The 11,906-nt window shown below is 60.7% G+C and overlaps 2 protein-coding genes across 2 annotated transcripts in view; both read left to right on the top strand.

Annotated features, from left to right (window-relative positions):
- Positions 1-7,435, top strand: part of PRPF6 (pre-mRNA processing factor 6) — a 36,590-nt gene extending 29,155 nt beyond the window's left edge. The window contains exons 14-21 of the mRNA XM_033094599.1: positions 495-633; positions 1,851-1,970; positions 2,302-2,478; positions 3,020-3,153; positions 3,861-3,952; positions 4,803-4,917; positions 6,591-6,717; positions 7,213-7,435. Coding sequence (XP_032950490.1) covers positions 495-633; positions 1,851-1,970; positions 2,302-2,478; positions 3,020-3,153; positions 3,861-3,952; positions 4,803-4,917; positions 6,591-6,717; positions 7,213-7,365 — 1,057 coding nt within the window. The 3' untranslated portion in view covers positions 7,366-7,435. The remainder of the gene's footprint in view (positions 1-494; positions 634-1,850; positions 1,971-2,301; positions 2,479-3,019; positions 3,154-3,860; positions 3,953-4,802; positions 4,918-6,590; positions 6,718-7,212) is intronic.
- A 137-nt stretch (positions 7,436-7,572) lies between these two features.
- Positions 7,573-11,616, top strand: C23H20orf204 (chromosome 23 C20orf204 homolog). Its single transcript, XM_033094601.1, has 4 exons — positions 7,573-9,178; positions 10,600-10,875; positions 10,966-11,118; positions 11,278-11,616. The coding sequence occupies exons 1-4, from the start codon at positions 9,176-9,178 to the stop codon at positions 11,413-11,415; spliced, it is 570 nt and encodes a 189-aa protein (XP_032950492.1). The 5' UTR covers positions 7,573-9,175; the 3' UTR covers positions 11,416-11,616.
- The last annotated feature ends 290 nt before the right edge of the window (positions 11,617-11,906 follow it).

The raw sequence follows: 11,906 nt of genomic DNA, 5'->3' as shown, positions 1-11,906 counted from the left end.
AGGCCCGAGGAGGTCGTGTGTGCCGCTGTGTGACAGGTGGTGGCGTGCGACGGCTGGGGGCTTCACACCTGAGACCCTAGCTGGATGTCTTCTTGCTCAATGGTGACCTGAGATAACTTTCTTCCAGTAAGACAGTGTCTCTGGATTCCAAAGGATAGACTAGGGTCATAATCTTTATCAGCGGATCTGTGGTTAAAGATGAAAAGGCCTCTCCTGTCACCCAGACCGTGACGTTATCGCTCCCTCCAGGACACACGCTGTACAAGGGTCTCTAAACTCTGCTGTTAAACAATGCTCTGCTTTGTAGCACCCTCTTCAGTGGTTGGTGCTAGAGCCTTTGTGGAGAGGGACGATTTCCCCACTCTCTCCCCATCGTAAAACCTGGTAAATCATTTACGGTGTCGAACTTTGGAGCAGTAACTGTCTTTGCAGCGCGCACGCCATGGCTGCGAGTGCCCGTGTGCTCTGCTGGTGACCGGGCCTCTGTCTTGCAGGGAGTCCCTGGAGGCGCTGCTGCAGAGGGCCGTGGCCCACTGCCCCAAAGCGGAGGTGCTGTGGCTCATGGGCGCCAAGTCCAAGTGGCTGGCAGGGGACGTGCCTGCGGCGAGGAGCATCCTGGCCCTGGCCTTCCAGGTGAGGGTGGCCCGAGCCCGAGAGCGCCAGTGTGCACGCTCCTGTCCAGACCCTCCCCTGTCCACTGGTGGGTGCCGGCCCTAGAGGAGACATGCAGGTGACACCGTTGCTCTCCTGGCCTGAGAACGGGGAAAATGGCCCAGCCTGTGGACACCTACCTCTTGGTCTCGGCCACACTGTGTGACTACAGGCTGAATGTACCAGAACACAGAACACAGGGCACACAGATGGCATCTCTGGGAGGGATGGAGCCCAGGAGCGAGTGACAGATGTGCTCCGAACAGAAGTTAGGCTGTACAGTCCTTGGAAGAAGAAGCTCTGTGCCCCTGCCCTGAGCATGGGGACACGCAGGGGTCACATGTGAGCCCCATAGATGGGCGGAGTTACGTTCAAACAGCTGCACCCAGCCAGGCTTATTGTGGCTGATGTCATGAGTTTTGCAAGTATCTTATTTTTATTGTCACATATAACACTTCATACTGTTTGACAGTATAGGTGTCAGGAGTTTGCAGCATACTCTGTACAAACTGTGGAGTGCTGTGTGAATGCTGATCTGCTGTTGTAACCCAGGCTGGCACAGCAAAGCCTATCACTTGAGTGCACTTGAGTGAGGGACTGGCCTGGAGCTAGCCTTTTCTCTCTGCTGTGTTTGAGTGCACTGCTCCTCTCTGAGTGCCCACCAGCTGCCTGGGCACTGCTGTCTCTCACTGTGCAGCTGCTCCTCAGGAGGCTGCAAGGGCCCTGCCCACCTGTGCGCTGGACTCTGGCTTATACGTGGCCGAGTCCTGACCCTCGGGCATCCTCTCCACAGTGTCAGTGATTCCCTGGGCATCCTTCCATCCGGCCCACATGGACATACTGGGGTGATCAGTCCCTTGTCACAGGAGTGGGAGGAGCAGTTTGGGTCTGGTGGGTCCTTGTGGGTAGGGTGGCAGCAACCCGCTCCGGCTTTGAGAGGCTGCACAGGCTTGGGGGGTCCCGGAGAGGAGGGCTATGCAACGGCTGGCTTTGTTTCTGAGTGCCTAAGAGGCTTCGTGCCCCTAGCAGTGAGCGGGCTGGCTGGTGTTCAGGAAGGTGGGCGTGCTTGGGCCGGACTCTGCTCTGCTGTCTGTCAGCCCCGGCGGTGCTTGGCAACCAGGCCCGCTGCTAGGATGACATGTGATCTGCCCTGACCGCCTGGTTCTAAGCTCGTCCTGATGGTTCTGTGCTCCCCCCAGGCCAATCCCAACAGTGAGGAGATCTGGCTGGCAGCCGTGAAGCTGGAGTCCGAGAACAACGAGTATGAGCGGGCCCGGAGGCTTCTGGCCAAGGCTCGGAGCAGCGCCCCCACCGCCCGGGTGAGCAGAAACGCCCAGGCTGCACAGGGCCACAGGGGCCATTCCAGTGCGTGGTGGGGGACAGGGGGAGGGAAGGATGGGGACAGAAACCAAAGCCAAGGTGCTCTGAGCTCATTTGCTCAAGCTCCACTTTGAAGTGTCCTCGTGTGTGCACCCCACCTTGTCCCACTAGCTTACCAAGCATGTAAAAGTACAGCAGGATAAACAGCGTGGAAGGTCACCTGTCACGTGGACTTGAGCATGTACTGTGCAGGTACCAGCCCAGCCCAGCCCAGTGCTAGCGGCTGGGCCCACGCCACGGCCAGGGTGCTGACGGCTTGCCTGCTCCCAGGTGTTCATGAAGTCCGTGAAGCTCGAGTGGGTGCTGGGGAACATCGGGGCCGCCCAGGAGCTGTGCGAGGAGGCGCTGCGGCACTACGAGGATTTCCCGAAGCTGTGGATGATGAAAGGGCAGATGGAGGAGCAGGAGGGGCTGGCGGAGAAGGCGCGGGAAGCCTACAGCCAGGGGGTGAGCCTGGGCCCTCGGGGGCGGGTGGGGCGGGGCCTGTGCTGCCCCTTCTGGGTGATACCGGCGGTCTCCACATCCAGTCTCCCAGGGTCCCTCAGAGCTGTGTATGCTGCATGCAGCAGCCAGGTTAGGGCACCTGTAATGTGCAGGCTGCCATGTGCATACCCTGCACACACGTGCACAGCCCAGCATGCACACACACCCTGTACACGCATGTAACCAGCATAGCAGGCACATGCACACGTACACTGTACGTACATGTATACAGCATGGGGTACACACCCCCACACACACGTGTGCACAGCATGGGGTACACACACCCCACACACGTGTGCACAGCACAGTGTGCACACACACCTCGCACACATGTATGCACAGCACAGCATGTACATAAAACTCCCTACCCAGACATGAAGTGGGTGGGTCTCCATGGACATAGGCAGCCTGGACTCTGCTGGCTCAGGAGCCGGCTGCAATTGGCACAGTTCCTCCCAGGCTCCAGCCAAGCCTCTCTGTCTCTTCCTTGTCTTTGCTGCCACAGTTGAAGAAATGTCCCCACTCCACACCCCTGTGGCTTCTGCTTTCCCGGCTGGAGGAGAAGATTGGGCAGCTGACCCGCGCCCGGGCCATTTTGGAGAAGTCTCGCCTGAAGAACCCGAAGAACCCCGACCTGTGGTGAGTCCTGGCCCAGCTCACCCTCAGGGGCTGTCCTCACTCAGGTGCTCACGAGGAGTTGTTGGTGCGCGTTTCAGCTCAGGCTCGAGGAGAAGAGTGGCAGGTGCTGGTTAGGAGGCATCCCCGCCTCTTCCTTAGGGATCGGCCTGCTGCTCGGATGGACCTGTGGATGTTTGGTATGGTTTCATCTGTGCTCTGGTAGAGGCTGTCCGGGGGAGCCAGGAGCTAATGGTGAGGAATCGGGCATAGATGAAGCCAAGAAAGCAGCTCCACAGAGGAGGTGACATCTGGGCAAGGCCTTGAGGGAGGAAGAGGGGTTTGTCAGGTGAAGCTGGCATTCTTTCTCTAGGAAACTGCGTGCAGAGAGGCAGCGTAGGGCTCAGAGTGTCAGGGCTGGAGAGTGACGGGGAAGCTGGAGGAGACTCCAGAGAGAGGGGCAGGTTGCTGTTCCCGCAGCCACTAGCCTGCCAGTCTGTCATCGTGCTCCACACCTTCACTTGCATCTGAGTGACGTCAGCGTCCCAGGTCTCCACTGCAGTGGCAGCTGCCGGTGGGCCTGACAGAGAGGGTACTGATGCCTCACTGCTCTGTTGGCGGAGCGGCAGCTCCAGCCACTGTAGCTCCCCAGTGGCTTCCAGAAATGCGGCCGGGTGGTGGGCAGGTGGTGGGCGCCGGGCGCTGGACCCTCCTCTTGGCCTCCGTCGCAGGTTGGAGTCGGTGAGGCTGGAGTACCGTGCGGGGCTGAAGAACATCGCCAACACTCTCATGGCCAAGGCTCTGCAGGAGTGCCCCAGCTCCGGTGAGGCTGCGCTGGGCGTGCGCGGGCGGGCGGTGCCCCTGGGCGGGTTTCAGGGTCCAGACACAGTGCTCACAGGTGGGGTTCAGCTTCACGTGGTCCTTGAGAGGCGGGAACTGGTCACACTCTGGCGTTCCCACTCTGAGGTGCTGCCATTGCTGTTTTCTCTAAGAGTTTAAGTTGTTTTCCCCGCAGTCTGTGAGTAATGCCCATGCAATATAAACAAAATTTGGAATAAGGATATGAAATCACCAGGAAGCCCGCCACTCAGAAATCCCTGCCCTTAGTTGTTTTGCAGTGCTAACACTTGTGTTATTGCACAAAATTAGTCATACTGGGCGGTTATTTCTTGGCCTTTTTTTAAGGTGAATATTTTGTGAGAATTTTCCATTATCGTTGAATTTTCAAGAATGTAAATTTTTTAGTGGTTTCATAGAATCACCTGTGAATACGCCAGAAATGTACTTTTTACCTGTTTGATTTTTAATCTGATATTAATTGAAGACTGCCGTCTTTTTGCAGGAGTCTTTACTAGCATTTCTGATTATTTTAACCAGTAAATTCTTAAATGTGAAATTACCAAGTCAGTGGGAATGAAACCTTGAAGGTTGTTGGTACTTCTGATCTATGGCCCCAGAAAGTTGTCTAGTCTGTGCCATCGGGGCAGCTGTGGCTGCAGGCGGACGGCAGCAGGGTGGGTGAGCACATGTGGCCTGTGGCTGTCCCGTAAGCAGGTTTGGGGACACACTGGGCTAGAATTCTCGCAGGCCTGTTGAGCAGCCTGTGTATGGATGGGTCTCTGAGAGCAGAGGGAGGAGGAGTCTGAGGGCCAGCATCTCTGTCTGAATTGCAGGTGTCCTGTGGTCTGAAGCCGTCTTTCTTGAGGCAAGGCCCCAGAGGAAGACCAAGAGTGTCGATGCCCTGAAGAAGTGTGAGCACGATCCCCACGTGCTCCTGGCCGTGGCCAAGTGAGTGGGGTGTCCCCATGGGGCTGCTGACCCACGGGGCCTGGGGGGCCTCTCACCAGGGTCCCGCTGGTCCCTGGAATTAGGTGGGCTCCCCTGAGGCTGGAGCGTGTGCGGGCAGAGGCCACGCAGATGTGTGCTGCCTGGGTTGTTGCAGATCCCCAGCAGGGCTCCTCTGGGCACAGCCTCCTCTGGGCACATGTCCCAGACTCCTGTCATGGGGCTGCTCTTCTGTCCATGCCACTTGCTCATGTTGGTCTGAGCTCCTTTGGCTCAGAGGGCTATAAGCAAGGAAATGGTCTTCCCCGCGTTAGGGTGAGAAGCCAGACGCTTCCCCCTGGTGCCCTGGGAGCGATCCAGGGCCCCCTGGTCAGGCCCAGTCAGTGTGCCCTGGGTTGCGGAGATGCACGGCAACGGGGGGGCTGGGTCGGGTCAGGGGTCAGGGGCGTGGGGCGAGCTGGGGCCTGGGGAAGATGATGAGTGGAGCAGTGAGAGCCACCTGGACCCCCCAGGGTGTCTCACCTTCTGGAAGGAGGGTTACGTCCTGAGAGGAGCGGGACCAGAGTGCAGGGCAGGGGTTTGGTGTGGTCCGGAGGCCGGGAGGTGACTGGTGCATGTGGGGAGGGGGTCTTTTCACAGAGCCTGTAGCTGGGTGCCTGGGGCTCCTGCTCAGGGCTCTCTCCTGGGGGGGCGGTACATGTGGCCCCAGAGCTCCTGTGTGCCCTCAAAGCCTGAGTGGGAACCTGGCCCCCCTGGGATGCCGCAGCGGCCCCACACCTCCTCCAGCTCCTTGGGGGGCTCTTCCCTCCTGCCCTGTGCTGCCGCCTCCCAGAGTGACTTGTGTGTGCCACTCGGATAGGCCACCATAAAAGCTCATAAAAGGCTTTGCTAAAGTAAACAAGTCACTCCTTGCTGTCCCCACACTGGTGTTCCTCTGTGTGTCTGCTATCTGGATTTGTGCTCTTTACATCACAGTTTATCTAACACCGAGCAATTAAGAATACCACAAGGCTTAAAAAGCAATCAAGCTATCAGAACATAAAGTCACTCCGTTTGGTGACTGAGACCAGCCCGAGCAGCTTCCTGGGGCTGGGGTCAGCGGTGCAGGCCTCTGCGTTGGCGCCTCTGTCTGCAGAGGGGGCGGGGCTGGGTGGAGCGTGGCATCCTGTGCGGCCCTCCCTGACGTGTGGACAGCTCTTGGATGGTCCTCACATGTGCCTGCCGTGGGCCCAGGTTCCTGTGCTGGCCTGAGCCCTCCTCCTCAGGGTGGGCTTGGACTCCCGGTTATATGGGGCAGGCTGACAGCTCCCCTCACTTTCCCTAATCGAAGCCATAGTCTCGTTTCTGTCAGGTTGACTGTCATCTTGTGTTTTACCCAGAGGAAATGAATAGCTTAGAGAAGTTGTTGCTGTGTGGATGTTTTAAGAAGCAGTTTGCTCAGACACCTGGCGGACGGTTGCAGGTCCGTGGTGTGGAGTGATTTCCGGGTAGCCAGGCCCCATTCCTCACCCCTCCTGTTGGGAGCCCAAGGGCTCGCCGGGTGGTGCCAGCCACAGCGGGTGCCCCACACGCACAGCAAGAGCCAGGCCACTCCCACCCAGGTCGCCTGTTGCTCATGGTGACACCCACACTGTTGTGCGGCCACTGACATCGGGTCCCGGCCTGTGTCCCCACAGGCTGTTTTGGAGTGAGCGGAAGATCACCAAGGCCAGGGAGTGGTTTCACCGCACGGTCAAGATCGACTCGGACCTGGGGGACGCCTGGGCCTTCTTCTACAAGTTTGAGCTGCAGCACGGCACAGAGGTGAGGGCCTCTGCTGTATGCCCCGTGGGCTGTCCACCGTGTCAGGTGGGGGGCAGGCTGGCCGGCCTCTCAGCCTGAACTAATGACGTTTGGGCCATTTCAAGTGGCCTGGCAACATCTCTTAATGAGCTGGCCGGTGACTGGGTCCTAGGGTCACAGTAGAAGTGGGCATGGAGTCCCGGCCTTGAGGGCCGTCCTCATGTCTCACCGGGTGCTGTCCTGAGCCCGAGCCCAGTGTGGCTTCCCGGCAAGCCTGGGCTGATGTCCCCTCACAGAACCAAGCGTTGTCAGAGCTGTGCTCACAGGGCTGGGCTGCCCACGGGAAGTCCTTGTGCAGGGCAGGGACTCTGAGCACGCGTGGGAGGTGCAGACAGTGGGGGCGGGCTGTGGGGGAGCTCGGTCCGGCCAGCACCTCTGTGGCCGGTGCCCAGGAGCAGGGCAGGTGTGGGGAAGGACCTGGGAGCCCCCACTGACAAGCCGATGCTGCCCGCCCAGGAGCAGCGGGAGGAGGTGAGGAGACGCTGCGAGAACGCCGAGCCGCGGCATGGGCAGCTGTGGTGTGCCGTGTCCAAGGATATCGCCCACTGGCAGAAGAAGGTCGGCGACATCCTCACGCTGGTGGCCGCCGGCATCAAGAACACCTTCTGACCTTCCCGTCCCCACGGGGCCCCAGCGTCCGTCCTGCTCTGTAATTAAAGGTTTTCTAGGTAGCGTTTCAGGGTTAGTGGCCGGATGGTTTTTCCTGGGCCCTCCTGGCGTGCGCTTTGGTCACCAGCAGGGCTGCAGTCTGACCTGGTTCTCCTTTGCGAGGATGCCTCTTACAGACAGCCCTGCTCTCGAGGAAGCACAGGAGGTTTTGTGGTTCCTGCTGACTCCTCTGTCCCCTCTGCGTGTGGGCCCTCCCCTCAAAGCTGCATGGAAGTGCCCACGGGTGATCCCTGAGTGAATGTCCGGCGGCCCACGCCCAAAGCGCCTCCTAGAGCCTGTTGCTAAAGGATTGCTGGAGGCCCCCTCGGGCTTGCGTTGGAGAAAGATGTCACCAGTAAGAGGTTTTCTCACATTTGCAGGTGAATTAATTTTTGCTAATTTATAATCAGCAAGTATTCCAGAGCACTGGTAATTGTCCTCACCTTTCCATTGAAAAATGCGTTACCTGGGAGACTTGGCAGGTGTGAGGATAAAGGACCTCCCATGGCCTCGGGTCCCTGCGCGAACCTGTGTACGTGCGTCTGTACTGTTAGAGACCAGCCAGTTCTCTGGGAAGGGGCCGTGGTTATGGCTGGACTTCCTTTGGGATCTGCCTGTTACACTGAAGAGCAGGTCCTGAAGCTTTTAGGGGCTTGAAAGCTGGCTGTCTCTACAGATGTGAAAACCAGAGCCCAGGAACTGGCCATGACTTGGCTGTCACAGGGCTGCTGTGACCCTCTGTGCCCCGGGTGGGGCGTGGCTTCTGGGCACTTCCTCTGGCCTTGATATCAGGTAAGGCCTGCAGAGCCCTTGGAAAGTTCCAGAACATCTGGATTATCACGTGTGAATGTCTTGGGGTTGTTTTCTCAAGTGCTTTGAGATAGTTAAACTACTTTTGGAGGGGGTTGTACTTTAGCTTTTTTTCAGCTGACATTTTTTCAGCTCCGTCTGAAGGCCAGTAGGTTCCAGAAGCTGTGCTGCTGTGGGGAGAGTGACAACCCCTGGCCCTCCCGGGCAAGGTGCTGTGGCCCAGTTCCCCGCAAGTCTGTTTAGGCACGCGGCCATGGCCTCCCCAGGGACAGACCCCCTCAGCCCACAGGGGCGGGCAGCAGGAGGCACCTCTCAGCTGAGCATTGGGCCAGTGGGAAGTCCCACCCTGGGACCTGCTGGGGCAGGACCCCTGGATGTCAGGGTGCATGGGCTGGGTGCTGTGGGGGTCATTAGGTCCCGCTCACCTGGTTCTGCCAGCAGCCAGGTTCCTGCGGAAGAGGTAGCTCCTGCTGACCACTAAGGAAGACCCTGATCGAAGCGTGCAGGCAGTGCCCCCACCTGCCTGGCTCTCCTCTCCCACCTGGCTGAACTGCTCTCTGCCCACTGGGCACCCCCCTCCCAGCACATCTCCCTGGGGTTGATGGCTTAATCCAAGACCCACTGGATGGGAAGAGAGCCCAGCACCCTGGGCTCCAGGGTCAGGTTAATTGAAGAAACGATTGGATAGGGGGTGGGGATAGGGAGGGGGCAGGGCTGGGATCCTGGGGCCTCCCTCCGGCTCCCTCCCTCCTCTGATCGGAGGAGCCAACTTCAAAAGCCTTGTCCGCCTGCCGCCAGCCGCCCTGTTGCAGCCGACCAGGGAAGCCCCGTTGGGTTGCTGGGGTTGGCTGGGCTTGGAGCAGGACCTGGAGTGGCCGCCTCACCCCCCACCTGAGGACTCCAGGATCATGTTGGAGACCCCCTGGCAGGAGTAAGGGAGGGCCTGACCCCAGAGAGGCTCATGGTGAGCAGCTTCAGGCCACTGGGGAGGGGGCTTCCTTGGGCTGAAGGGTGGGGAGCGTGCACAGCCCCGGAGAAGCTGCTTGTCCCGCTGGGCCCCACCGACCGGGAAATCCCCGGTGGTTCCCGTCACCAAGGCTTGGTCCTGGGTGCTCAGCCTGGTGTTTCCCGGCATGGGGGTTGGGGGTGGTGTCTGCTGGCTGATCCTGTCCTCACAGGCTGGGCTAGCCTGAGCCTTGGGCCCCTCTGGGGGGTGGGGACAGACACACAGGCCTTCTGAGTACCTCGGGCAGCCAGCCTACCCCACTGGGACATTCTTCCCGCCCCCACTCTTGTTCTCTGTTTCTCACTGTGACCTCTGACCCACAGCAGGCAGAGGGGCGACACCGAGTGGATTGGCCCTGTGTCCAGCATGTCTGGGGGGTTGAGAAGGGGCACAGCTAATTGCATCTATTCTTTGGCCTGGCCACTAGGTGCCCCACGCGGGAGCCCCCGCAGACACCCAGGCCCAGGTGCAGGTTAGGGTGCTGCTCTGGGACCCCCGGCCAGGGCTGGGAAGCGGAGTCGAGTCCTGGTCTCGCTCTGTTCACATGATTAATTTTCCAGTTGCTGTGTGACTCCAGCCTGGGGGCCTGGGGACAAGCCACTCTTTCTGATGTTTGGGCTTCTGCCCTTGAGAGCTGGTCCCCTCCATTCTCTGGGAGGGGGCCATTAAAAGACATCCAGTGGAATGAAATGTGGCCCCCTTCACCTCTGGGGGTTTCCCCAGGCCTTCCCCTTCCAAAGGGGGGTAGCCTTGAGCTACAGGCCCTCACCGCTGTCCTGGTCGGGTTGGGGGTGCAGGGGACCTCTCTTCCCATGGCTCTCAGCTGTTTGTAGCAGAGCCTTTGGTGGGGGGAGCAGGTCGGTTCTGCCAAAGGCTCCTGTGGGGAGGGCAAAGCGACAGCAGCCCCGTGCTGTGGGCACCCAGAGGTGAGCAGTGTACTGGGGCCTGGGGGCGCTCTGCAAGAGGGGAGCCCAGCACTGGTGGGGGTGGGGAGGGGTCAGGGCACGCACCCCAGACCCAGGGCACCCTGCCCTGCACCTTCTTGTGGGCACTTGGCTCCTCACCCCCATGCAGAGCAGAGCGCCTGGTGCTCCTGCCTCTGGAACCCTCTGTCCTTCCCAGCTTCTCACCCTGCAAGTCTCAGCACTGGGCTGTCAGGCCTGCTGTTTCTCTGAAGCCTAAAATAGCAGGGATTGGCCCTGCCAGCCCTGTCCCAGGCCCCTTGTTGGATGGCGCACCGACATCTCCATCATTACATCTGCTTAGAGACTCCCCAGGTTGGGGGGAGCGGTGGCCCACACAAACTGCCTGAGGAGCACTGGGAAGAAGGCCCCCTCCACAGGCCTGGGTGCCCCGCCCTGACCTCTTGACCCTTCCAGGTGCCCCCCAAGACAGCGCTGTGGGCGCTACTGCTGGTGCTGCTGGGCATCGCGCCAGTCTGGGCGGGGCTCCGCACCTGCAGTGTCCCCGACGTCCTGCTCCACTACCGCGCTGTCATCTTTGAGGACCTGCAGGCAGCTGTGCGGCAGGCAGGGCCAGGGGCCGAAGGGAGCGGGCCAGGCCCCAGACACCTGCCTGTCATTCCGGAAAACCAGACTAGAGCACCCTCCCCCGGTCGGTGGAGGCGGGTGGGAGCCTCCTGCAGTGCCCAGAAGGTATGGGGGACATGACCCCATCCACGCCCTGCTGAGGCCTCTCAATAGCGCTCTTGCCCCAGCCCCCGATTTCCTCCCTCCCCTCCCTAGGAGCACAATATCCTAAGGTCCATCGCATCCCTGGGTCGGACCCTGCGCGGGGCAGTGGCTGGGAGCCACGGCGGGGCACTGGAGAAAGCGGCATGGACCGTGGCCCTGCGCACCGAGGCGGTGATGCGGCGCCACTGCTGGACGCTGCACCAGGTGTGTGCGGGTCCAGACCCCGGGCCCTCTGTTCCCACGGTTTAGGGGCTTAACGTCTGGCCCAGTGCCCAGGCCGCGGCTCCCCCAAGGGCTGGACGTGAGCTGCGGGGGGCGGGCGCGGGGACCATGCGCACTCGCTGACCGCCCCGTCCCTGACAGCGGAGCCAGCGGCCCCAGACACGTCCCGGCCGGCGTCGCGGCAGCCGGAGGCGGCTCCTACTGCGCGCCCTGGACGCCGTCGCCACCTGCTGGGAGAAGCTCTTTGCGCTGCGCGCCTCGGCCGCGCAGGGCTCCTAGAGCGCCCTGCGCAGGGCCCGGCCTCGGTTGGTGACAACCGCGAGCTCTCCGTTTTGTCGACCTTGGCTGACCGCTGGGTCCCGGCCCCTGCCGCGTCGCGGCCCGCGCTCCCCAGAGGGCCCAGGACTTGGAGATGCCAGACCTGCCGGGTACCTGGCCGCCCTCCACTCACTGCGCGAGGTCTTAATAAACTGAGCTGGTGCTGCGGGTCCTGTTACTGCCTTTGCCTGCAGGCTGTGGGGCTGGGCTGTCCTGGGGTCTGCTTAGTGGGGAGTGGGCCCTGGGCCACCGACGCGCATGGGTGGGGAGCCTGGAGGTACACTTCCTGCCACGCCACGCGTGGGCTGGGGCAGTGCTCCCAGCCTCCGGCAGCAGGGGGCGAATTGGGACACTGGGCTGGATTCCCGCTCAGTCCCCATGGCTTTAGGGTGGGGTTAGGGGTTGGGGGGGACCCCTGCGGTCCTAAAAACGTTGCGTATCCGTCTGCTCCA

This window comes from Rhinolophus ferrumequinum, chromosome 23 (assembly GCF_004115265.2).
Source record: "Rhinolophus ferrumequinum isolate MPI-CBG mRhiFer1 chromosome 23, mRhiFer1_v1.p, whole genome shotgun sequence".
Classification (NCBI taxonomy): Eukaryota; Metazoa; Chordata; class Mammalia; order Chiroptera; family Rhinolophidae; genus Rhinolophus; species Rhinolophus ferrumequinum.
Note: the sequence above shows the minus strand (reverse complement) of the source record. Positions and strands in the feature narration are given on the sequence as shown.

Excerpts from the sequence above, each read along its gene's own strand:
- C23H20orf204 (XM_033094601.1), top strand. Across the intron at positions 10,876-10,965 it reads CCTCCTGCAGTGCCCAGAAG|GAGCACAATATCCTAAGGTC; the intron begins GTATGGGGGACA and ends TCCCCTCCCTAG. Across the intron at positions 11,119-11,277 it reads ACTGCTGGACGCTGCACCAG|CGGAGCCAGCGGCCCCAGAC; the intron begins GTGTGTGCGGGT and ends CGTCCCTGACAG.